Genomic DNA, 27,997 nt, shown 5'->3' with positions numbered 1-27,997 from the left:
ACTTTAATCTGAGATCCAAGTTCATTCATTTCCCAACAACACCAATATGGCCAGCACCCCCCTGCTTTATACTAAATCTGTGTAACCATTTCAAGGAAGGTGCAAAGAACGTCCACTTCAGAAAGTAGCTGCAGCATTAAACTATTACTTATTTAATCCTGCTTCAGGGGATCATTGCCAAGGGGATTGCATTATCAGAAATGTTTTGCTTTCTCCTGCTTTAACAAGATCCCCCTTAATTTGTCTGCTTGTTAATTTCTAACTAGAAAAGCAACACCCGCATTGAGAACCCTTTGCCAGTGTGCCAGCAGTCAGGAGGTGAAATCAGGTAGGATTGTGCTCAGAGTATGGAACGTCTCCCATCTGCTCCCTGACTTGAAAAACACAGCCAACAAAAAAAGAACAAGGGGCTTCCAGCTGTCCTGATCGGACTTGTTCTCTGTGTCATCTAGGATTTGCAGTTGTCATAGAGAGGTTGTTATTGTGGTGAATTATACTTTTGTTGTGGATTGGTGGTTTGGGAAACATGGAGAAAAATAAGCATCTCTTTCTGTGTCTTTTATAAACAGAGGAACAGCTCTCAACTGCCTGGTGTGCACAGCGTTGCAAAAACAGCAAGTCCTGGTCTATCCGTGTACGCAGTTCTATGCATCTCCTCTTGAGTTCTGTCATTGAATCTAAAATAGCATAGTATGGTCTCCTTGTTAGTAACTAGCCAGGTGGGGAATGCTAGTTTTAACCCTTTGATACCTCAGGTATGTTCTCCGCTTTTAAAAACTCGACTGGGCTAAGAATGCTGAATAACGCTCAAAAAATATTAATAATTGGATATAAAGTAGAAAAAATCTACCACAAAATGAGCAAGTTGGCTACATAGGATTCAATACGCATGAAAAAAAAAGGAATGTTGCAATAAAATATCCCCTATGGTGTTATAAGCATATATAATGAGGAATTTAGGTCATGTGGTTAAATTTTGAGTAGTAAAGATATTTTGCACATGAGTGGTCCGTGACAGCTTTGTCATATGAGTTGCTAACATTGCATACGGTATTTCTTTATTTCATTGATGGTCCAAATATGCAAACACGCGCTCTGTGTTTGTTTTCAAGATGAACTGCCATGTAAATTTAACTTATACAATAGAGCAGCTCAACTTTAAAATCAATAGGCTCTGTTCTAAAAGAAAGGGCTTTGTCTGGAAATGTAACTGATTATACCTGCAGGCACACTCCTTCTTGTTAACTCCTCTGCTATGATGGTATTAATATGCGCTGCACTTCTGAACTTTGCATGCTTCATTCCAGCTGGAAAAGGATCCCACAGTGCACACAAGCTGGCTATTGTGTTCAGGTTGAATTAGAAACCTGAAGGGATTGAAACTCTTGGCTGAGAACTGGAACCTGTGCTGCTGAGGGGCTGAGAACCAGGCTCGCTCTACCATGTCTACAGTAACTGAGATTGGACTGAATCTGGGCACCAGTTCTCTCCAGAAGAGCTCATTTGAACCCACTTAAAATAAAACTTCTAAAACTTGTTGCTAATGAAGCAGTATACATTGAAAAAGTACGCAGTCTATAAGACCTTACTGGTTCCTTTGACCCTATTACTCTCAAAGATGACAAAAAATATAGACAAAACAATTATAGTCTGGTCTTACTGAATTTAAATCAAAACAATTTCTTTGGACCGTTTACAAAACTTAAATGCAGGGTCTCTTCCAGTCCAGGATTGTATGTTCTGTTTAAATTTTATAAAAGGCTCTGGTGATCTAACCAAGTGTATTCCTGATTATTGCATTGCTACTGATCAGAAAGCAGAGAGAACACTGCCGTCACGCATAAGAAGCGAGGCATGTGATGAAACAAGCAGCAGTGTCTGTGACTTGTGTTTGCTCAGCATTGCAAGGCCGTGGCTCGCTGACTGAGCTGGCATGCTTACAATAGAGACGCATTGAGCTGATTCCATAAACTTGAAACCACAAGTGGCGTCGAGCTGTATTCATGAACGGAGACCAGCTGACTGTAGTGTTAAGCCCCGGTGCTTTGCGCTAGCTCAGGGACGAGCAATGACAGGCCCAGTCTGTCTTGTTTTCTCCTGCTGCAGCAGCTCCTGGAGCTCAGTTCAGCACTGCCAAAAAAACAAACACATCTCTAGGTATTAAAGTGAAACAATAGAGTTCAAGAAAGGTAGAGGCTGCGTAATCAGACTTGGAACTGTAGGTGAACCTACAAACATTTTTAATGGCTTTTACCAACAGTTTGAGCTCTGTAATATAATGTGGCCTGAAGTAAATTTACAGAAATACAGCCCAAGGATAAATAAATAATATATTAGTGGTTTGCTGGTCTGTGTGTTGTAAACTTTCCTATACTACTAGAGTGGTCTCCAATTTTGAGGGAAGTTATGTTTCCTAGACCTGTTTACACAACTACAGTGTTGAAAGAGTTAAAGATAGCAACTAGGTTCAAGTTTGGTCAAGGGGGCCCTTGTCCGTCCTGCTAATAAGGAGCATGTCTTTGTCTAGATGCACTCGATAGCCCCACCCTCCCTCACTAGTAACAACCATCCAGTAGGTTTCTAAACCAAGCCTCACCCTTCCTCACCAAACAGCTGTCTGCCCGAAGCATTTTGCCTTCCTTGATGGTTTGAATACCCGAACACAGCTCCCAAGGGTGCAGTATGGTTAAACTTCTACAGTCAAAACAACTTCATATCACTTCTCTTACCTTCCACTTACTATCCCCACATTGAAATGACCCAGTCAGGATGCAGTGCAAATCAATGAGGACAAACGCCTGATAATATCACTTTGGCTAGCGTCACGCCCCGGTTTACACTGTCATTTATAAGTCATACAACAGGTTGTCATCCCTCTGCATCAAGGTATAAGGTAAGGTGGTTTAGACGAGAGTAAGTTGCTGTACGGTATTGCAATTCATTTTTCTCCTTCTGTTTGGAAGTGTTATTGAAAGGGTTTGCAGGTGTTTGACTTGCACTGAAGGGTTCTGTGTTGCTTTCCTTACACAGTGTTGCCTGCCCCTTTCAGGATGCAGTTGGCTTGTTTTTTTTGTTTTTTTAACTTTAGGTGAATTGTGTTTTCCCTCCAGCCAGCAGTCCTGGATAATCTGCTGACCTCCATGAAGTTTGTTCTGCACGGAATGGGCGTTCTCAGAATCAACCTGGCCAACAATAAGAACAAGGTGTGTAACCCTGTCTATGTGCAGTGCTGTGTCCATCTATTTATTAAGTTTTGTTTTGGTGCCTGTATGTTGTAGAAACTGTGAATACTGGATTTGAGTACAAATCTGGATTTAGCATATATTTAATGAAAACAAATCCATACTCCTACACTAGATGGCAGTTTTGCACTGGCATTTTCAAATAAACAATGAAATATTCCAAAATACCAGCTTACATCCTCTCCAGTTAAATTCTGATACTGTTTCTAGTTCCCTCAGTGTTACCTTTGGACACTTTGCTTTATGAAAAGAGAAAATTGAAATAACCTTAATTTACACTCAACTGACAGACAATGTCTAGCATTGCATCTGTTCATCCTTGCAAATAATTATTGTCCATGCATTTTTGCACAAAAAAGCTACCTGGAACTGTACAAAAACTGTAGAAATGCAAACTATAGGTTTGATTCTGTATTATAAAAGACCTGAATTCATGAGGTTTTGACACTCGAAGAGAAATCTTTACTAGTAGTACATCATGAGCTCTTCTTGCACTTGGATTCTTTCAGATGTAGACATAGAATGCATTTTGTGTAATTTACAATTTCTAAATGTAGCACTGTTAAATGTTTTCTAGTTCTGGATGAGGGGGCAACAGCCAATCTAGTGTTTGAATATTGGAAATCGTCTAGAATTCTAGTCCTATGCTTTAAGCTATACATACTTGCAATACCACATTTGTTTTAAAATGTTTACTTATTGAAACAACGAGACGAGGCTACTTGCTGTTTTTTCATTTGTAAAAGCCAATTTAAATCCCAGTGAATATTATATTTTAAGGCTATATTCTTTTATATAGTCGCCCCCTCTTGGACATGTCAATGAGCTATAAAAATGTCTTTTGTCAGCACATGGTTCGATAGGGCTATGACCTGCATGGCGGATGAATCAGATGACATCAGAAAGTACTGAGGGAATGGTGGGGGTGTGGTGGCGACAAAACCCAGGCTGGCAAGACTCCCCTCGCCCAGCTAACTAGCCCTGTGGCCCCTGGCTCTCTGTATTACCCTTTCTGAATATCAGGGCTGCTGCCTATCGGGGCTGGCAGTCTGAGCTGCGGATAGGAGATTGCATTTTATCTGCAGTCCCCCGAGTCAAGGGTTTGAGTATGAAAGTTGCATTGACTTAATGCTACCACTCTGTAAGAGTATAAGTTACCCTTTATAGTTGTTTTAATGGCTGTATTATCCTATTGATGTGTAGTTAACCAGGACATGCCTTTCTGCAAATTACTGGAATTATAGAAAAGCTTTCCCTGAGAAATCCCTCCTGGATGTGAAGCGCTAATGTTTATTACAGCCTGTTGTGCAACTTGACTCACACTTTCAGTAAACATTTGTATTGAAAAGAGCATGCTGTTTTAAAATGAAGTGAGTTGAAAGCAACCTACAGGCACACATTTGTATGGCTGTTGATGAAAGCAGCTATGATAATGTTCTATTAAAATAAATAAGTGATTGTTGCATAGCAGCTATGGTAAAACGTATGGTTGTATAAATAGGTCATAAAACAGCATGGGGCATGTACTGATCAAGCATCGTCCCCAACAAGCCACGATTCCCTCTTTTCCACAGTATAACCGAGTCGTGCCAGGGCTGCACTTAGCCTGGTTGTGTTTCCACTGCAGAGCCCAAGTGATGCGTTGAGTCTCATGTAGATGATGTGGTATTAACAGGTGCTGTGTGTTTGAGTTGAGAATGGTGGATCCATGGGGTTACGGACTGACGCAGCGTAATGACCCTAATCATGAACTTCGCCCTTGGCCCTGCTGGGCTCCGACCCAGATTCAGATGTGTTGTGAGCCCTTAGTTTCACGGTTTGGTTCTCGGTGGGCTCCACCCCAGGCCCTCACAGATGTGGCAGTGGAAAAGGGGTAATGAAAATGATGACTTCCAGTCGCAGTGGTCAAGGTGATGAGTCTGACAGACTTTATTACAAGGCTGATGTTAGGTGTTCGGTTGGCAGGTGCTTTGCATCCAAGGCTAATGATGATTCTTGAAGAACAGTTTTAAAAGTGATGGGTCATCTTGGAAAACTTTACAGCATTTTCCCATCTCCCTTATTTGTCCGTAACAATCACGGTTTGGTAGCTTTGCACCCTGTTACCAGTACTGTCACTTATAGGGAATACTGTATTTCTGTTTTCATAAAGGGACTTGCTGTTTAATTACAGCTTGCTCACTCATTATCTGTCCAATTTAAGACAAGAGGTGTTTTAATTCAGTTGTTTTAAAGCCAATATAATGAAATGTAATTAAGCCAATTTCAGCATTCATCTCCTCAGTTAAAGGAGAAAGATAATAAGTGTGCTTTGAGTTTGACCTCGTGAATGATTTTCATTCAGTTAGGTAAGTGGCGTCGGGGGAAACCAGTAATTTAAGCTTTCTGAATTAGGCAATCTGTTTGCACTACAGCTTCTGTAAAGACGATTTCAGCAAACCGATGCTGAAGGCTCCCCTTTTGAAATAATAATACACAATGTGGTATTGTGGGTAATAAGTGGAGGATTTCAGATTCAGTCACTCATTAATTCCAATGCAGCAGAAGCTTGAGCCTCCAGTATTAAATATTTTGGGTTCAGTGTGATGATTGGGGGGGGGGGGGGGGGGGGTACACTCTGCTTCTGCAGTGTGCGGTTGCCGTAATCTGAATAGCTTTTCACACTGTGCCATCAAAAAACAGTTTTGTCTCGGGTTCAAATTAGCAATGTGACAGCTCTTGCTGGTCGCCCCGGGTTGAAATGGCTGGTGGGAAAAGCCCTTAATTGTGACCGATGATGTCATCGGTATGACATGGAAAAGGAATAGCAGGTGATGATGGGTGTCCACAACCATTTTCCTCATTAACGAATAACATAGCAACTGACTTTACTTGTAAAAACAAAACCTAGAAGGAGAGTCATTAAAAACAAACAGCTTTAAATGGTTTTCAGTGATGTTCTTTTCATGAATAATTAGTTTTTTAATACAATGTAGTGATACTGTAAAAGGCTGTCAGGGTCCGTGGTGTCTGTTTGATATACATATATATATATATATATTCACTGACTGTATAGGCTGAGCTGAGCATGATAAGACTAACACACATGTTGGAGTGATTCTGCGGTGTCTTCTTGTTCCCCAGGTTCACGCTCACTCGCTCCTGTCTTGCGGACGCTGTTTCGATGAGGAGCGGATGCTCTTCCCCTTTGTGGCGCACGCCCTGCGTTGTCTGTGGGCGGACCTGGGGGTGCGAGTGGCCGCGGCGAGGGGCTATGAGTATGAACTCAATGACTCGGCACTTTAGTAAGTACTGACTGCCCCCCTCCGTCGCTGGAAAACCCCTCCTTTTCTGGCACATAGTCCTTGGCTTTTGTGATGCCTTTAAAGGGAAGACAGTAGGAGACTGTATATGGCATAACCATATTGTGAGTTTCTCATTTTTATCACACTGGTATTTCTCCTTTCATAAACTAGGAATAAATTACAGACTCTGTTAAATGCCTTCAAAAAATGCCCTTTATAATTTGTTAAATATACAAACTCTGTCATCTGTTATGATGAAGGCACTGGCTGAAATGTTTACCTGCTTGGAGTGAATGTTTCCCCTGTTAAACCTGTTCCCCTGTCTTCACCCCTAGAGGTCAGTGTTGAGGAGATTGGTAGGGAGTGTTTGTGCGGGGCTGTTGCTGAATCCTATTGTTATACATATTCACAGAGGGGGGTGTGAAGAGTCAGAAGAGTTTTTCGACCTATGAATCAGTCACCTTTCAACAGACATCCATCCAATTCCACAGCAATTAGGAGAATGCTAAATTGTACAGTAAATTATATCAAAAAGCAGACTAAATTATATCAAAAAGCCGTTCCTTAACCTTGTCGATTCAAAAATAAATCTGACAACAATTGAATATCTCTATTTCATTTAAAAAAAAAAAAAAAAAAAAAGAGAAGGAACTTGCTTTGACATTAAAAAATTGCTCCTAATTGCTTCCCTGTTGCAAACATGTAAAAGAATGCTTGTTTGAGTACATCCAAGCTGGTTATTAATGGAGTGGGAGGCTGTAATTGTTGGATAGAAATAGTCACTGCGGGAGAGGAAGTAGGATAGGGTCGGGCCCTACAGCAGCAATTAGAGTCCATTTTAATTATTTTTTTCAAATCGCATGTGGTCATGGTTGTCAGTATGATGTTTTCAGACGTACCTGTTGACCAGTGGATTGAAAGTGCTGTGTCGGTACATGACCGGGTCACAGCGCGAGGGTAGGGTTAGGGCAGCTAAAAGAGCAGCGTCTTCCAGCTTAGAGACTGTTAAACAACTTGGCTCACTGATCTTGACTCAAGGTAATTGTGCATTCAGTTTTCGCATCCTCCCCAAAGAGACAACTGCAAGCAGTGATTGAAAAACACCAAATACGGGATTTTATGAACTTCCATGAAAACGATTCACAGACAGTAATCAATTAACAGTAACTCATTATGTACAATATTCTTGTTTTACAAATATTACTGTAGTTATCTCCATCGTAACCTTAAGCAGTTGTTTTTTTTGATTAAGTAGACTTCCCCTTATTGATATGGCCCCAAAGAGACTGCTGAGGTGAAATGACCTAGGAAGTGCAACAGATTTCCTGCCAGTAGAGCACTGAAACTGATCATTTCCTTAACTTAATTCAGTACTCAATAACACGTTTCCAACGAAAATACATGCTTTCTCTACTCTGTGTTTCTTTCAAACGCTGCACATTTGAGACCTACAGCATGTGTTGTAGATAATGGATTTGCAAATCAGGTAAGGCTAAGGGCTGGTTGAGTATTGGGAGGAATGTTGTTATGGCCGAGGGGAAATATCCATAACATACCTTAATTTACTTTTAGAGTCTTGTTATCAGAGTGGGACTGCGTTACAGATTTGCCAGACAAATAAGGCACTTGCACAGCCATTCAAAGTGATCTATATAATGGTGCTTTTAAAGTTATTACAAGTGGAGTGACCTTTTTTTATATAAATATATTGTTTTATTTCAGAAACTGAAAAGGTTTTTTGATAAAAGGCACCAGGGTCGAACAAAAGAATATAGATTATACAAATCGGATTGTTCGTATTGCTGTTTTATGAGCAGTTGGGCATGGGACTGAATATTTATTACAGATTTTTTAATTTTTTTTTTGTGATATTGCCATTTTTTTTGGTTGTAAAAGGATACTAACACCTTTTGTAACATTGCAAAGCACTTTTTCTGTCCCTGGCTTGAAATTGATAGTTGACGCTATTCCCTTTTCTTTTCTATAGCATTGTATTTGAACATTGATAGCATGGGAAAACAAGTTTGAGATAAACTTGGAAGATGATGAGGTGATTTTTTTTTGTGTGTAGAAGAGTCTAGTAGAACATGGCAAGCAGGGCAGGTCAGTTCCGTTGGCGCTGTGTATACACACAGAGCTCAGAAAGCATACAGCGTGCAACTAAAATGTGCATTTACACTGGTTTAGGCTTGACTAGAATGGAGCACATGGCTCTGACTTTAACGCCTCTATCTGGCTTATCTCTCTGATAATAATTCTCGTCTGTCAGAGTTGGATGTTTAAAACAATATTGAACATCCTGAGTTCTTTTGACACTTAATACTTTCCCATCTGATGATGGCTTGTCATAGTGACTCTCTCCTAATCCGTATTCCAGTAATCCAGGACATACCCATATCTGCAGATAGCAGACTTCAAAAAACTGACACAAGACAAGTGATTCGCAGAAAATATTTTAATTAGTAGTATTTTATTTATATCTGACATGCCATGTCAAAGTCTGTTTATTGAGACTTGTGGACATTTCTGTAGATTAGCCCACGCTGGGTTCAATCAGTCTCTATTAGGAAGCTCGTTCTCTCCACTCCTGAACTTCCAAGCTTCTTAATCGGGGAAGGGCAAATCAGCAACTGATTGCATTTCTGTGATGTAGCTGTGGCAGTGAGTGGCATTTAACAAAGAGCTTTTACCTGATAATGTAGTCAGGACCTGGAGTTAAATATTTACTCACGAGTCTTTCTCTTGCCCTTTTGCTTTCTCATTCTTTCTTCCGATCTTTACTTTGATTCCCCTGACTGGTCTTATTTTTCAGAACAGTTTTTATTTCTGATCGTTACAGTTAAAACAAGGTTTAATTTGAAGGTTGTAGACTAAACCTTAGGAAAGTTTCCCACAGTTCAAGCACACCAAAGTGTAACAAAGCACAGTGAAAGCATAGGGTGGCATTGTAAAGCATATTCAGTAAAGTCAAGGTATCACGGTAGCATGGGGAGGGAAACTGCACAATTGCCTGTGCAAATACAAGGGAAATCGGTAATACCTTTATATCTAACTGGCAGGACTATGTCTATGTTTTGGTCTCAGATGATGTATGGCGAAAGAACCATGCTGCATGAAATTTAACAAAATGAACACAATCCAGTTTGTTTCTGTGGTGTGATTCAAAGGAGACACGACGATTGGATGGGAATTACTATAAAATACGACACTGCTTACTCAAGAATTTGAATCCAGCACAGTGGATATCGCCGCATTCAAGAGTAGATTTGAAAGCAATCCCTTGGTACACTTGAATTCCATTAATTGCAACTCTAATTGCCATCATTAAAAAAATTAAAAAAAAAATTAAAAAAATCCTTCCGCTGCAGACAGATGATGCGTGAAAACAAAACCATGCCCTGGGGAAGTGTAACTGACATGACCCCAAGAAGCCCTTTGCTGACACTGGTGTACTGAGCAGTAAAAAAACAGTCATTACTGCCTTCATTTAACTGTGGGTGTGGATCAGTGCCATTTCAAAATAAAATGTTTTTCAACTTCTAATGAACAGAAATCGGAGCGGTGCCTGTAGATAATTAATCGGGCAGTTTGCGCAGCCAGGTTAGATGATTACAGGCTCTGCTGATTTTGGCATCGACAAAATGAGTAAACGGCATCTTGACAGCCACCTTCTCAAACATATCTGTCAGAAGTGAAATTGCAGCTGGCTGTGGTCACACACACCCCTCGGGTCACTCATAAGAACATAAGAAAGTTTACAAACGAGAGGAGGCCATTCGGCCCATCTTGCTCGTTCGGTTGTTAGTAGCTTATTGATCCCAGAATCTCATCAAGCAGCTTCTTGAAGGATGCCAGGGTGTCAGCTTCAACAACATTTCTCGGTGTCACCTGACATGTCAGGCTTGATGATTGGACAGCAAATACAGTAATTGTACAAAGCTTATGCAGGCATTCAGGCATTGAGCTCCACCGTTTATTAAAAAACTGCAAACTGCGAGTGGAAGTCTACTTTGCATACCTATTCTGCTACTGCAGCTAAGTGCAAGGTAGGTCAGCATTTCATTTTGTTGAACTGCTCCTAACCTGATGATCGTTTTCATAATTCTTACTGCGCCCCTGCCTGCTGTCTCTCTTTTGTGAGCTGGATGACAGTGGGTTTGTTGGGATAGATAGAAGCTATCGCATTAGCTGACAATCCCTGAGGCTCCAGAGAACCATTGCAGCACAGATAATGGCATTTCCTCTGGCTTTCCGTTTCAAGCAAAAACTTTACGCGTAGTATGGGTCAGTTTATCAACACAATTACTCAAAACAGCATTTACTATTTTTATTGTCTGTCCGTTTTTTATTTTTTATGAGGGATAACATCAGTCTCTCAAGTTTGAAAGATGGACTGTGGAAAGGAGCACTCAGGACTGAGATGCTCTCAGGATGTCTGGCAGTGCTATGTCTGATTTCTCATTAGCACTTTTTACGTTTTCTTAAGCAAGGTTAGGTAAGGCTTTTTTTTTTTTTTATGTACCGATGGTATGAACAGTTGCCTGTAGTGATACCATACACTGTCAAAAATAATCAATAAGCATTGTGCAGAGAAGGCTCTGACCACACAGCCTGCTGTCTTAAGCCCACAGGTTACCTTATGTAACATGTCTTCAGAGGTGACTCACCGCAGGCACCATCGCGTCTAATCCAGTTTAGAAGCCAGTGTAACAGGACTTGTGGTTTTAACTAGTTTCCTTGGGGTGTTTTCTTGCTTGCTTGTTACACAAACCCACGAATACACCACACATAAGTAGATGAGAATTAAAGGCAGGGGGATTATTCACTTTCTGTCTGAAGGGTATTTATTTTCATTGTTCTTTATTGAAATCAGTAGTAAACTGATAGTGTGATGAGTTAAATCTCTCTCATCCATAACCTCACCACTCTTGACTTTCCTGTTGCTGTGCCTTTATTGTCACTACACCTGTGATTCTAATTGAAGATATTTTAGCAAGGGAATTCAGGCAGGCAAGAATAGCACTTGGAATTTAACCAGAACTTCTCACGTCTTTCCAAAGCGTTACGTTTTGAATTTCAAGGAGTCGTCAGGATTTGGGTTTAGCGCCTCATCTTTGACAGAATCAGGGCATTGAAGTGTGATCAAGTGCTCTAAATCGTCCGCCTGCAGTCCAGAGAGATCAGTTACTGGCAAACCCACACAGGCACTGCATGCTGAGAGCCATGAGAGCCTGCTGCGCAGGTGACAGCCAAAGCATGTGACATTCTCGGAGGGGCTGAAGGAAGAAATACTTCATTGTAATACTTAGTGATACTGGAAAGGGATAGACAACCATTGCACAGCTATGTTCCAACCGGGTCAATGTAAAAAAATATACAAAAAATACATTATTATTATTATTATTAGTTTTTTTTATTATTAAATCCAAAATGTGTGCTAAATGCAATATCTGCTATCGGAATATGGCTTTCACTGTCTTTTGAAAATCACCGTTTTGTTTACATCGCATAGTATTCCATGATGCAGTCAGCACCAGAATCCTTAGGCTTTGTATTTTCCATTGCAATTATCTGTGTCCTAAATGCAAAAATATCTGCTTAAACTAAATTATCTGGTTTACTAGTCATAGTAATATCAGTCTAATGCTGCCTGTACTTCAATGCAAAAATCTCTTGAGACCACTGGAGAATAATCCAGCATGCCAATCTTGCTTTGTCTTGAACACGAAACCCTGTAGCTCTGTTTCCTTTATCAGCTGTGAAATAAAAAGCTTTACCGCTTATTAAAGTGACTGGTGGGAAAACAAATGGGGAATCCCCCGAGCTGCCTCTCAAAAGACGGCAGATAACGAAGTTAATTAACTCAGAGATTTCCTCCAGGGGAGCTGCTTCCAGCTCCAAACAGCTCCCTCCATAGAAGAGCCTGCAGCCAGCTGGGGAAGAGACAGCAATTACTGCCGGCGCTTCTGTGTGAATTACAAGTGTAAATGTTTACAGAGAGCGAATTGCTTTTAAATGCCAGTTAGTTAAATATGTTCGTGTTTTGTCTTATTAAAAAAAAAGGGGGGTGTTTTGGTTTCGTTATTAAAAGGAGTGAAATTAATATCTTTCGGGTGTTTTTCTTTTACTGATAAATCTGCCAAAAACAGATCAGTTTTCTTTAAGTTAAAACAATTTTTTTTTTCTTGTTGAGAACCAGGGACTCTAACTGAACTGTAAGACCCATGTTCTCTTTTTAAGGAAACTGAGGCTCCTCATCTGGGTTGTATAATGTATTTGGACATAGTTCAGAAAGCTGTGATTATACCTGTTTGACGCTGTGGTACCTCGAGCACGACGTTACCATAGCAATGAAGTGTTATGTACAAACCAAAATGATACTTGCAGAGTAAGCCTGTATTCATGATGGATGTACTGGAGGGCAGTTGGGGAGTTAACAGAGTTGTTAGGGTTGCAGTCAGAGTTGTACACGCTGTGGGTTTGTCCCTGCAGGTTATTGCGTCTTTGCAGGCAGGTGATTTTGGAGTCCAGTCAGTACCAATGTACGTTTTACTCATGCAGTCCATACTAGGCAGGCAATGAAACCATCCACCTTGAAAACCATGTTTATTCAATAAAATGTATGTTCTGTTGATGTTGCTTCGGCAGCTGTGTCGTTAATAGGCGTCCCTTTTTACCACATATCCTGTTAGGGATTATGGGCATGGTACCAAATACTGACAATTTGCAAAAATCAATTTTTAATCCTGTACATGGAAAATTAAATTCAATATTTTTTCTATGTCATTTTGTATGTTTCTAATTAATTTAAACTGGGGAAGGGGTGTGGAAATCATTTAACTGAGAAGCCTGCTCTCCCTTTAAAGAATACATTTCTTCTCTCTTTGTAATTTATAATAACTTCCCACGCTGGACAAACATTCCTTCCCAGGACATTGGATGCTGTTCATTACTCAGGGAGGGGACAGATATTTAGCGAGTTGTCGTGCCTTTTGAGAGTCTGGTGTGTAGAAGCCAATAATCTGTCAGTGATGGGGATTTTAAGCTAGTGTGGCATTTTGATTATCCTCTTAAGATTGTGTAAACAAGGGTGATGCGAGGAGTCCGCTGTCGGCACGCCGACGCATTGACACGACAACTTCGTGTTTCATATCTGTCTGTTAAACTCTTGATTAAACATGTGTTATTCGTCAACCTTAAGGAAAAAAAAAAGGAGAATGAGTCACTGTTTTAAATAAAATGATTTAAAACTGACACACAAAGTTTGAAAGGGTAAAGCGGAGTATAGTTTTACCTCCCGGTACTAGAAGACGAATAGCAGTTTAAATCAATTCTACAAGGACTGCATCATGTCTGGAAGCAGGCAAGGGTCAACGTGAGGGGTCGGTGATCAAGTGTGGGCTGGTTCATAGTTGGGAGGGGCATGATGAGAGAGCGCAGGAGAGTAAGAAGGCTGCAATATTGTTCCATATGAAAAGTGGAATCTAAAAAGTATGCCAACAATCCTGTTTTATATTTTAATTGTGGAAAAAAAAAATCTTTTTAAGAGGTGTTCTTTAAAAAACGAAATAATAAATGCATTATTCTTGGTATAAAATATTTCTAGTTCAATTGTACAGCTCACACACTACCACCCCAGGGCAAATGATTCATCTGTTAATTTTGAGAAGTAGCAGAAACCCATCTACCTGTGCATGATCCTGTTTTGCTAGGCTAGATTATTTTTTCTTTATTAAGCTGCCAGCCTCAGTATTCATTTCTTCAGCACTGGAATGTGGTTAAGGGATGTTTAGTCAGGCAATGCATTTGAGCCCTACCGTCAGGGACACAGGTAGCATTCTGGATGTCCTTTGCAGCCTCACGCTGGCTTCACTGGGAGTAGCAGGGGATACAGTTGGAGCTGTATGCGCTGTGTGTTTTCCCTGCAGGTCATTGCGTCTTTGCAGGCAGGTCGTTTTGGAGACCAGTCAGGTTGCATTACCAGAGTTTACAACTGGCCGCATGTATCAGAGACGCTGGACCAAGTTTTCACGTCCAGTAGGGTAATAAGTAAATAGTAGGCAGGCAATGAACCAAACCACCTTTCTTATAGTTTTGTGAAACATTCTATTATTGTTCAAAGAAATACACTGGCGCAGCTCCTTCATTAATAGGCAGACTTTTTTTTACCATAGGTCCTGTTAAAAGGTGGCATGGTCATGGTTCCTGCTGTATTTGCCCATAGTGCCATTTCACTGTGATTTAAAACCAGCATTGAGGTGTTTAGTTGTTTTGTGGCTGGATTTCTGTATTGGAGTTGTGGTTGCGGACTGATTCACCAATACATCGTAATAACATGCTGCCTATTGAAAAGGGTTGACTGACATTGTTGATTTGGGAGAGTTTAGACTTGTTTTTTTTTTTGCACCTTACGCTCAAGGAAACTGTTTGATTTGCTTTAGAAGTTGAGAGCAGGTGCGGTGACTTGATGTGACAAGAAAGCAAACTGCGGCTTTAGGGGAACTGCCAGAAGCTGTATCATCCCACGACAGTCAGTGCAGTTCTATGTAAAGTAACATGTTTCCAAGACTTTGTGAAATAGAAAAACACAGTGGCTCATTCTTGTAGGAGAACAGAGAACAGAGAATAATGTGGTGCTACAGAATGATGGTTGTGACCCCACAACTTTTAGTGATTTTTGAGAAAGTATAGCGTAAGTTGTATTTGTTTGAAACACCTACCTATCACATGATAATCAACAGTGATTGACTAGAAAGCATCTCAGCAGGATCACAGTAATTGTTACTCTTTCCCACAGCCAGACAAAAGTGGAATCCCTCTCTCCCATCAATAAACAAACTGGATTCCTGATCATTATTACTACATATTCAGTGCTTAGGAGCTTTGCTAAGGGTTTTTTTTTTTTCCAATGCTTTTAGTAGATTTTTTCATCTGCTTCTCTCCTGCAAACAAGGCGGTAAGCTAGTGGAGTTTCCTACAGCTGTCATCTGTCACGCTTTTCATAGAATCCAGTGCAGGGGAGCTGAGGAGCGTTATCATGTTTTTTGTTTTTTTTTAAGTCCTCATGCATATTATAAAACCCAGTGCTAATTAAAATGACAACTTGTTTGTTTCTTTCTTTTTTTTATTGCTTGCTTTCCTTTCTGATACAGTTGACAAGCACATATCCGACCCTGTACAATTTTGACTTCAGTGACGGTTAAATGCTTTTCAGAGAACACAAAAAAGATACAATATCAAAAATACACATCTGAACGGACAGCATTTTAAAATAAGTAGTCTTCCATTTAGGTGTACTTTATTGGTTCTGTTGGTACAGTACTATATTTTCAACAGAAGTAGCATTTTAATTCAGAAGGATATAATTCTGAAAATATCAAAATTAAAGAAACGACAGTATTTGTAAAAGGTGATTTAATTGTGTAACAGTTGCTCCAAACTCTGTAGCATTATAAGCAGGAATGTGTATCGTCCAAAGAGATACAGAACTGTGCTGTCTGGGTTGTAGCTAAGGTATTGCACTATTGTATACTTCGGGAGAGGCAGTGGAAACGAGGTATAATATAGGGTGACAATGGAGCAGCATGCCACAAGATGGTGCGGACATTTTGTCCACAGCCTGCAGAGGACGCTGCAGAGGCAGGCCGCCCATGCTTCGGTATGAGGCACTCTTACCCTGACTAGAGGCTATTGAGTGCAGTGCTCCCTGTTTAATCTTCCCAAACTTACTGTGCATTTGCTACCTTCTTTTATTCACAAGGAATCTTTCTCTCCCCTCAGTTTCTTTGACAACATGAATCGGATTATATCTCCAGAGTATGTTCCGACTGAAACGGACGTACTGCGCGTTCGACTGCGGACCACGGGCATCATCGAAACCCAGTTCAAAGTGAACCGCCTCGTCTTCAGGTAAGAGGCTTTCCCTCTTTGTGGTTGGAACTGGGTTTGACTGTGTAAAAGTGGACCTCTGGTGAAGTGACTAGTTGGGTTGCTCCACTGCACGTAAGTTTAGAAATCTGTCGTTGAGTGGTCTGCCTTTTTAAATTAAACTTCGATACCCAGACAGATACAAATATGGCTGCTTTTTTTTTTTTTTTTTTTTTTAATTTTTTTTTTTCATAAATAAACATTTGATTTGGAAACACAAAACTCAGATGAGTAGAAAACTGAAGCAGCTTGTCCGTGAATAGAACTTCCTTTTACCAGCCAGTCAACACTATTAAAAGATTTCTTAATAGCAATAACATTATTACATTATTAATAGTAATACTGTCACTGAATATTTGCCCATCGCTGATAAGAGTGCCAGTGAAGTGTTCAGGACACCTGTTTTAACGGTGCTGCTTGGGGATCACAGTGACAGTACTTTTATTTCAGTTAATTATGCACACACACGCATGCGCACACACTGCATTACCTTTAGGAGTGAGATGTGGGGAAGCTTTTAAGGAAATTCCCAACTGGTAATTATGTTGTCAAATGATGGAGCGCTAGCAGTGGGACCTGGCAGCATTTTTGTTGTTAGTTTGATTTTAAACAGAATTTCAGGGAAGAGCAAAGACAGTGCTATAGCTGTGAATGTCTAGATGTGAATCTGAGTCGATTCTCCTAGCTGACACCTCCCCAGATGGTCAGATTGATATTGGAGAACACATTTCAAAACACCTTTGACAGGTCATTATGCTTGCAGTTAGTCATCTTGTTTGCTAACAAGCATGTCAGAGGTCAGTAAGTTTTTTTTTCATTTTCTAATAGTAGATTGTTGTGGACAGACTCATGGCAAGGAAAGACACAATCAAGTAATATGACAGATGATTCATTCAAAATTGTCATGTGACCTGTAGCTTTATGCTTTGGCAGCCATTGGATCAATGACCAATGTCAATATCCAGCTTATTCATAATTTTAGATAATCACCTAGAAGCAGTCTTTAATATTTAATTAACTATTGACTTAAAAATGGCTTAGCAAGTCTTATTCTTGATCACCAAATAGGGCTTTGAAAACTATAAATAATGATTTATAACGAAAAAAATCTATACAATACTACTGTGATGGTCTTGTCCATTATTTTATCATTTGTCAGCCCGGAATCCCTGTTTTAATAGGATTATTGACATGTGTTTAATGTGAATTTTTTGTTAAATTAAATATTTGAGAACCAGATTGGACATCAAACAGCAAAGCAAACAGTTACAGCTGGTTGATGGGTTTGCCAGACACTGTAAACCAGATCAGAGATGGAAAACTCCATGTCTTTTCTTATCATTGGAGTACTTGTGTAAATGATATGTTTTACTTCTCTATTACAATCATAATTCAGAGGCTGTCCTAATAGATGCATACATGTAATTATTTTCTTTCAAAAGTATTCTTGTGTATCCTTTCCGACAGATTACCTGTAACTGTAACATAATATAGGGTTATAGGATGGCAGACCTCTGTTTATGTGATAATGTTGGCAGGAGTAGAAGTGAACGGACCGAGGCTGAAGGCAGAGTTTTATATATGACGTGACTTGCATTGTTTTTTTTTTTTTATTACTCTGTTACTAGTGAGTCTGAATACTAAGTTGTTGAGTTTGAAAAATAGTCGGACTGACGGACACAAATAAAAGCTGCAAACCGGATTCATTCTCCTGCGTGTTTTTGAGAACTTTATAATTTACAGCACAAAACAGACCTTGAAACCATTTATTTTCATCAGAATATTAAAATGAGTTTTCATATTTGGAGTACAGTAAGCGGGGCAGATGCAGTTTTCTGCTTTCCTTGCAGACACTTTTTCAGAAGTTCAGAAGACCCCGCTTTCACTGAAAACAGAGTGAAGGACTGGAAAAATCTAAAGAAAAAGCTTCAGAAACATTCCTAATCTGGCACCACAGTGTTCTGAAAGATGACATTTGTTCAAACGGTCGAAGGAAGTATGTTCTGATTGTAGCGTCACAGTAATCAAATTCTCACAAAAAGGTGGTGTGTGAAAACAGACAGTATGCTACAAAAATATTTTGCCACAAGTTCTGTAAAATCAGATTTGGATCAAGCTGTTTGTAAAGATAACAGCAATTTGTATAAATGTAGAAATTGGGAAGAGGATGTTCCAGGTAAGGGGATGAGCAAAAATGATTCAGAGTTTTCGTCGGCTGCCTCCTGCAGCAGTATGGGGGGCTCAGATTGGCGGGAAGAATTGACATTAAACCAGCCAAGCATTGTCTCCTCCAATGACATTGAAATGCAACTAAATCCTGTATCTGTACTACAGTGTTGATTTTGATATCCCAGCTGCCCTAGCGGTCTGAAATATGTTCGTTAGACCTGCTTTGCGCTGTAGCGGGGGGAAAAAAGGATTGAGATTCGGGTATAATTTTTTTAAAGCAGGCCCACTCAAAAGTATGCTTCACATCATTGATATTTGACATGACAGAGTAGTTAAATATTGTCAACCGCACCATCAGATAACTGATAACCACATTGATTTTCAGTGTGTTAAGAAATAATGTTGTAGCGCATGTTGATTCCGTATACCAAAACCCTCAGAACCTAGTAACACAGCAAAATCAATAACTGCGAAAAATGAGGCAGAACATTTCAAACAGATTGCATGAACTGAGCAAATATCAAACTGAGACTGAGCCATTTATTATGTGTGACTTGAACCCAGCCTTCTAGAGTGAATATATTCTGCTCTTTACAGCTATATGGTTTTCCTGATATTCAAGTGTCTCATGTGGTGTATGCATAGAGTTCTGGGCGGTACAGTCAGATATAGAGCTTTTTACTTTAATAGTCGCTGTATCAGATACAGTTAAGGTTGGTAGCAATCAGCAGTCATTTTTATCTATTAGCTGCCAGCTTCAGTGAAAAGACAATGTCTCAAGTCTTGCAAATGATGGTCCAGAATGCTGTTCTGTTTCCTGCATTAAAAGAAAGTCCATAAATAGAGGTGCAGGCACTGTATATGTTAACGAAATATTATCCAGATAGAAAATGCACACTATTTAGACTCTGTGTTGCAAAGTTGTGAAAATCAAACATCTCACCATGCAGGTGAGTCTCCATAGTGTGTTTCTATCTAATGTTCAGCTTAATTTTGGTAGCAGTGTTTCAGATCTGCCGTACCCATGATCAGAGCTCGTTCTCGGCCCCAGTCCAGGAAGGAGGCAGAGCCTTGGATTGGAATGGAAGCAAACTGATGTTCAAAGAGATGTTTTTAATTAACGGTTCATGTTTAATTAAAAAGAAGGTTTGCATTTTGGATTTTGTTTTGCTGATTCTTCACTCTGCCTTTTTGGAGGTTGCTTGCATCAGTTCTTGATCTTGAAGCTTACAAACCGTGCAGGCAAGCGGGGGTACAGTACTTTTTTTTTTATATTTGTTTATTTTATTGATTTTTTTTATTTCATAGTACCCAGTTTTATTATTATTTTTTTGCCTGATTTAGAATGTCCAATTATTTTTAGGCTCGGCTTACCGCTACCACCCCTGTGCTGACTCGGGAGGGGCGAAGATGAACACTGAAGCTTTCCTCCGAAGTGTGTGCTGTCAGCCGCCCGCTTCTTTACACACTGCAGACTCACCATGCAGCCACCTCAGAGCTACAGCGTCACAGGACAACACAGCTCTGGGCAGCTTACAGGCTCCCAGCCAGACCACAGGGGTTGCTGGTGTACGATGAGCCAAGGACACCCTGGCCGACCTAAGCCTCCCCCCCAGCCCCCGATCAAGCAGAGGAATGAAAGTGTTGTGTGTTTTAAAGGAGCTTTTTTTTTTTTTTAAGATGTCTGCTTTTAAGTTCATGTTTTAAAAGGGATAACTAGCATTTCTTTAAAAGTACGCCTGCGGTCCTTGTATTGCCTCTCACAGTTGTGAAGAACATCCTGGCTTCATCTGTCAGTGCTTCAGTTCATCTGCTAATTATTCGCTCACTCGGTCATATAATACCCGCACTCAGCCTTTATGACAACCACTTTGTTTTATTGCCTCTCGATGGTAATACAGAATTCGGATTCAGAGGCGGCCTCTTGAAATTATTTATTTGCAAATGGTAAGCTGAGTGACAAGGAAAAAAAGACATTGCATTAGCCTGCTTATCCCCCATAGGAAGCATGGCTGGCAGTTCAGTGCCTCCACCTAATTTCTCTTGTAGTTTATGGTCTGTGCGGCTGTACGATTATTAAAGTGTATATATATAAGAGAAGGAGAGAGAGAGAGAGAGGTTATCTGGGTGATTTTCCACTTGACAAGCGGTTGTCAGTAGTAGCTGCCTGTTGCAGAGGCTGCTGTATAAAGGCTGCAAATCATTCCCAATATGAGAGTGGGAATACCGATGCTGCAAGGTAGTTGAAATGCAAAAACACAATTATGAAATGATTGCGTTAGTCATACTCATGATTTTTTTACTGGATTTAAAGCATTCTATATCAGAACTGTGAAGTAAGTGAAAAGGCTCCCACAAGACATGATAAGCAAGTTGACAACATGTGAACTAAAATATACTTTTCGAAGCTTAGAATAAAGCTTAGATAAAACCACAGCAAAGTGTAGGAAAGCATTGGTAGGAATGCACGATCACAGACAATTTTTACATTGACATTTTACATTTTACAATTTTTACAACATCAGTGGTAGTATTAGTTATTGTGGTAGTGTAGACCCAATAGATAGAATAAAATAGTGGAAATTAGACTGCACAAAACCAAACTGCAAAACCTGCATCTTGAAAGTAACTGAATGTGAAGAACGGTGAATGTTCCACAACATCTTAAAGTGCTCAGCTTTGCCTCTCCAGCCTTACAGAGCAGAAGTGCTTTCATTTACCGATAGTCTTGCTTAAAGAGACTGCTGCCTGGAGAGTCATAATACTGAACGTTCCTGGCATTGTGCAGTTTACACTGAGAGCAGGAGCCAAGTGGTCAAGATTGCTATCTGCCAATATTTAGAAGTAAATAAGATAACTAATTGAGTGACTAGCTTTGCAAAGCTCTCGTATCATTTTAAATAATGAGCATAAATTTACATGCTAACGTTGACATTGCACCAAGACGAGTAATCATTTATCTGAACGGGCATAATTTAGCATTTCATTTGTTTTATTCTCAGGACGATATTTACAGCCTGTGGTTGTTATTTTTTTTTTTTTTGAGTACTTAAAAAAACCAAGCCTGATATGAAATGTCAGGGTTTGACTGGTAAAATGAAACTGAGAATTGCCTGGTAGAATCTGTAACACATTAGCAAAACATCTATCAATATAGTCCCTTAAGTGAATAGATCATGAATAATGAGACACTCATTGAATAGCACTTTGTTCGTTTTTTTTTTAAATGAGTTTCCCTGCAGTTATTGATTTGATCCGTTGACAAGCTCTCTCAGATAATACAGAAAGTATTGTTTGTAGAAAAGTGTACGACCCTACGACAACTGAATAGATGCAATGCACACAAATCTTTGTAAATGCGGCATATGACACAAGGACCTACCACTTGTATCAGATTTGGACGAATGAACACTCTTGTTTTCTCACTGTATCGAAGTGGTCTTGGAAGTGTGCTTTTTTTTTGAACCGGTGGCTCAGTGATGAGGGTGTGCGGTTTGGGCATTTGGCTGTTTTGTCAAGTCCCCATTTTTGCCAGTTACACTAAAAGTTATTGTCAACAAAAGGCAGGTCTTCCTGCGCGGGTGAAATAATCGCCCTGGCAAAGCGCAGTTGTGGGGGTTGCATTTTATCAGGTGCAGCTGAAGACGTGCGGGTGACATGATTCATTCCGTCACACAGACCCGCCATCAGACTCGATTTTGTCCAAGTTGTCTCTCCAGTTATGTGAATAAAAAAATATATATATCCTCAAACTGATTTTATAGCGGATAAAACTATAACATATTCATGGAAGACGGAAGTGTTGTGCAGTAAAACATTTTGTGTGAAAGACCTGAGCTAATGTTTGAAAAAAATAATATACCCCGGACACAATAAATGTAGAGTTGTATAATCCAGTCTCTGGCATTTCTAAGTTCATACTGCTTTTCAGTAAGCAGATCCTTGCTGCTGCATAGCATGCATTATAAAGTGATATAGTACCGTCAGTGCAGTAACCTCCCACTCTGCTTCGTCTCGTGTGTGGTTTCATACACTCACTGAAACGGCTTTTTGCCTTTGTTTCGAATTGCTTTGCTTCATTCAGACCCCCTGCCATCCTTGAATCAATCTCGCCAGCTGTTAATAATGCAAATTGATGATTAAACCTCACTTCTTTCTCTTTTATAGCATGTCCAGATTCATTTTCTGTAATTTATTGTTCCGCGATTAGAATCTGCTGTTGTCGTCTTTTTTTTTCTTTTTTCAGACATCCTTGAAAATGATTTATAAATCTGTACTTTTTACTTGTTAAAGTATTTTAAAATAATTTCATAGATTGATGAGACAGATGCTGTGGTTGTCAGGAAACTCCAAATTCCATTCCATTGTGGAACTCCAGATCCCTGTCCAGTGTTGGTGGACTCCAAGGGACAATGGAAATCAGTACTCTATCAGTGAAGTGCGTAATAAACACAATTCAATATGCTGTGTGTAACTGTGAACATAAGTACCTTCAACATGATCAATACAAGAAAGCTTATCTGCCAAAGAATGGGAGCTTATTATTTGTACAAAACATGCCCCTGTGGTTCCATAAGCAGAACCATTTTACGAATTTCTATTTTTGCTAAATTGTGTACGTTTAAACTGTACAATGGCTGTGCCAAAAAAACGAATAAAAGTAAACAGTCATCACAAATACCGTCATTTGCTGTCCAGGATGTACCTTATTTGCGCAAAATATCTGCCTGCGGAACAGGAAAACTGTGCATATTAAACAGTATATATGTTATAAACGAGTCTGTTTTAACCAGAGTAATTCCCCATTAAAACCCATGTTGTTTGGCAGGGACATGCCTCCTCAATACATTGTAAATGAAACTCTGTTCTAACAGGATCCGTTCTAAGTGGAGTGCACCTGTGTGTGTGTGTGTGTGTGTGTTACCTGGACACCAGGTAATTGATACAGACTCTCATTGAATCCATGCTTCAGGAACTAAATGACAGATGGAAGGCTGATAATGTGCCTATATTGCCCTTTTCTAATCTTATCAACTAAAGCAGCCACCCCGAGATAACAGTAAAACGTGATTGATTCCTTTTCCCTTGGAAAACATGGATTGAGAATTGATTAGCAGTTTGCTACGCATGTGGACTGGCAGAGCTATACTGGTGTTCTTTTCTGAAAAGAGACTAATATTGCAGATAGCAGACTGTTTGGTTCAAATTGCATGTACTGCTTACAATTGATAGAGACCTTGTGTCTACAAGCTTCTTGCCCAGCATTGACTGCAAGCTAAAAAGATAACAATGCTGTGGACCAGAAGGGGCCAGGCTGTAAGACTTTGGAATGCAAAGCATAAAGGGGCTAAAAGGCTCCCAGGGACTGGCGTTGGACCCAGAGGTTCTCAGAGAGATCGAAAGAGATAATGCCACTGGGATCAAAGGGGCAGATTTATGGACCTTTTTTCTCCAGGAGTGTGACGAATGCACTGAGTTCAGAGGTTGTCACACAAAGACTACACACACACACCACACACACACACACACACATACAGACACACACACACACACACACTAAATTAACAGAATAATGTGTTGTACCTTTGCAATTGGTTAAGTGTCAGAGAAAGGGGAGGTGGACCATCTATACAGAAGGGTATTTAATGTCATGCAAACATTGTAATGTTGAGTATTGTTTGTCCTGTACCTGCGACCAGACTCCCTGCATATTTCAATAAACCTGGCAACTGATTGAAGAAAAGGACTCTGTGCATTTTCTTGAATCTACTTACTCACCATCTAATTTTTGTAAGTTACTTCAGACTCAGTGCGGTGTTATGCAGTCCAATGACTGCTCTTCGTACATTCAATCTCCTTTTAATTTAACCCCTGTTTGTTCCTTGTCGATGGTTCCCATTTATCATGCTTGTTTGAAAGCTGATTTAAAGCCGCAGTGAAAAGCATTTTTCGAAGCGGTTTATTAATCTTTGATGCAATACCGTTTCTATATAAAGCTTCCACAGTCATAACATTCACATTAGGATACTTAAAATGTGATGGGAGCAGTGATTGACTTGATGCCTGGAGGATTCTGAAAGGCCCACCCTTGACCCCCCCCCGAGAAACTCAAGCAGATTAGAGAGCTGATGGCAGTTCTGATTCAAGACTCTTCATTTTCATATCACTGAGATTATTAATTAAAAGTGGAAGCGAGTGCCAACAAAATTACAGATGCAAACCAGGTCCTGCTGTTTTTCCATTGTGTTCTGTGATGAGTAGTTTTGTATGGCCAGTGTCTGAAAATAGGGGTTTTGGAACCCATCCTTTGAAGGATTAATAGAACACACAACCAATGGAACGCTGTTGGTTTATTCATGCTGTAAAAGTGTTTGTTGAAGTTGTATTCAGGTTACTTAGGGTCACTGCAAATGAGAAGCTTATTAAGTTATTAAGTGAGCGGGGACTATATTGAATCTTGTTAAAAGTGACAGATCGAGTGAGAATTTTGAAATGTCTGAGAACCTTATTTTTAATAAACTGGGAAGAAAACACGGGTGTCGCAAGGGAAGTCTCCACTCTTTAAAGTTTGTACACTCGGATATAATACGTTTGTATTAAAAACCTGAACAGCTGAAAAGAGACAGCAGAGTTTGGCATGCCATGTGGTCTCTTCAATTGAACTTGGCAGCTGTGGATCTGACTACATTAAAATTGCTGTTGCCTGTTTACCTAGAGTAATAAATCGAGCATCTAAAAGTGCATGCAAGGCTATTCAAGTTATTCTGTAAAAATATGGCAGGGAGGTCCTTTCGAATGGCAGTTTAAATCAGCTAAATAAATGTATTTAGGGGCCTTATGCAAAAAAATGATGACTTTATGTGCAAACTCTGTCTGCCTGCCTGCCTGCCTGTCTGTCTGTCACACTAGCCTCCTCTTGACATTTCAGGCTGCATTTGGCTATAATCTGATCAACTCTCAGTTTTACACAAATATATTGTGGATGTTTTAGGTCCTGTGTGATTATTGTCTGACTGTGAGGACCCTCTGTTTGTGCCTTCAGCGACTGGTTTAGTCTGAGAAGACAGTGGATAAACAGGGCTGCCTCAGTTCATGAATAAGCCCTCCTCCGTCCTCCTCCCATGGGTTTGGAGACATTTCCTAAACCTCTTGACAGGTTTATAATGTGAAAGGCCTTGCAAACAAACCTGCCTACACTGAATTCAAATACACAAGAATTGAGTTAGTTCAGCATCTCTCACAACGCAATTGGGTTTTATTTGTTTCTCCATAATTCAATTTGTAATTGATTTCATGATAATAAAAAAACTGATTCTATCCTAACTTCAGAACCCCAGGGTGGAGTTTTATTAAAACTCGCTTCTGCTGATTTAGTTTTTCTGCTTTTAATGTGAAGTCAATGAGTCAGTTCTTCTGGAACGGGTGAATTGAATATGCTGGTGCATAAGGGTGTACAGGGAGTTTCAGTGCTTTTTGCAGGGGTGGCGACTGGTTCGCAAGGGGTGGTTGGGGCTACGTTATATATATATATATATATATATTATATGTGTGTGTGTGTGTGTGTGTGTATGTGTATATATATATATATATATATATATAATATATATATATATATATATATATATAAGATATATATATATATTAATATATATTTTAACTCAAATATATATGTATGTATTTGCTTCTGCAGTATATTTTCAACCAAATGTTTTGCACTTATATTTGTATTAATAGGGTCAGCGCAGTTCAAGTTCATTTCCGCTTCTGAATATTAAAAGAAATTCAGTTTGCAATTAATTGAGTATGTTTAAAGCACAAGTTGGCATGGATTGCCTCAGTCTAGGCACTTCGTCTTTCTTCGGTTGCTTCCAGCCTTGTTATGAACGTTGTATTATTCTTATACTGCCAATGCATAGCCCAGCTTACTGTTATTTAGTGGAGGCCTCTATGCTTTGAACATTCTTTGGAATAACGGTAGATCTATTTTTATGGAAACCGACATTCACACAAGCTTACATTTTATAATGTTGTACGTGTTGTTCAGTGCAGTTTTTTTTCTCCCCCCACCCCCCTCCCCAGGATGTATGACGTTGGAGGTCAGAGGACAGAACGGAGGAAGTGGATTGGCTGCTTCGAGGAAGTGAGGGCAGTACTCTTCGTGGTCGCGCTGAGCGGGTATGACATGACCCTCATAGAAGACCCTGCAATGGTGAGACGATACCTGCAGCTCAATCAAGAAAGACTTGTAATCAGAAATGTTCTGATATGTATATATTTCAGTACAAAGATTACACGCATTCTAAATACGGTTAAGCTTGATATGATATATGATAAATGTGGCAAAATAGGTAGCAAAGGTTATTAGTGCAACAGATCTTTTAAATTATTTATGACTATGTCAACCTCAGTTTATAGAGAGAGGAGGGACCTCTAAATTAGAATAAATAATCCACTCAATTTCAATCTTCCCCACAGCAAGTTCTCTCCAAATAAATGAAGACAGAAAAAAAGGTGCAATTAAAAATAATGCTCATGCAGGCCTCTTTATTCACAACTGCTCTAAACTCAAATAAAACTCAAAGTACAGTAGCAAGTACTTCAGATAATCAGAATTATTCTCAGATAGTTGGTCTTATTAGTAAAAGGGTGTACCAATCCATTTATAAACCACACAAAGACTATACACTACCAATACTACCACCGTGCAATAAAATATCTAAAATATTTGTTCTGCCTGTAAACATACCTTCCCATAGAAGCAATCCATTTGAAGCCAGTCTGAACCTGGCACAGCAGATCAAGCTCAACGCAACAACCAGTGTCTTAACATGAGGCAGTGAGTCTGAAATGTGTTAGTGTGCACAGTGGAGAGAATGCAGCCATGCAGAAATTTGATTTGCCTTCTTGGCTTACTCCACCATTATCCGCATTTCCAGATATTGAGCTGCTGTGATTATTAATGGGCGGACAACCTATGCAGGGTTTACATAGCAGTTTATATGCATATGTTATTTCCAACAGATGAAGTGTAGATGTTTCATGATGACCTTGTAGAGATATCCCACATGTATACTTTTCTTTTATAGCTGCCAATCAGGTTGCTTTGTCCAATAAGTTTCATATATGAAATATATATATTTTTTAAATTAATGGTATTGCTTGATCAAAAGCGATATTGCTTTGAATAAGTCTACTCAAATTGGTGGACTGCCTATGTATATATATAAATAAAAAAGTAATGTACGCTATACATATACTATATGGTTTTACCATGTTTATTAATATTCTTTACCATACATTGCTAGTCTTTACAATGCTAACCTATGTGTTACTATGCTTTCACTCTGCTTTACTACATTTTGCTATGCTTTTACT

At 39.6% G+C, this 27,997-nt stretch overlaps 1 protein-coding gene across 1 annotated transcript in view; it reads left to right on the top strand.

The window, feature by feature from the left end:
- Positions 1–27,997, top strand: part of LOC121296253 (guanine nucleotide-binding protein G(o) subunit alpha-like) — a 38,227-nt gene that overhangs the window by 3,934 nt on the left and 6,296 nt on the right. Inside the window, exons 3-6 of the mRNA XM_041221592.1 lie at positions 3,111–3,203; positions 6,366–6,526; positions 16,307–16,435; positions 26,702–26,831. Of these exons, the coding sequence (XP_041077526.1) occupies positions 3,111–3,203; positions 6,366–6,526; positions 16,307–16,435; positions 26,702–26,831 (513 nt within the window). The remainder of the gene's footprint in view (positions 1–3,110; positions 3,204–6,365; positions 6,527–16,306; positions 16,436–26,701; positions 26,832–27,997) is intronic.

The sequence above is a fragment of the Polyodon spathula genome, chromosome 21 (genome assembly GCF_017654505.1).
Source record: "Polyodon spathula isolate WHYD16114869_AA chromosome 21, ASM1765450v1, whole genome shotgun sequence".
Lineage (NCBI taxonomy): Eukaryota > Metazoa > Chordata > Actinopteri > Acipenseriformes > Polyodontidae > Polyodon > Polyodon spathula.
This window is presented reverse-complemented; position numbering and strand designations above follow the sequence as displayed.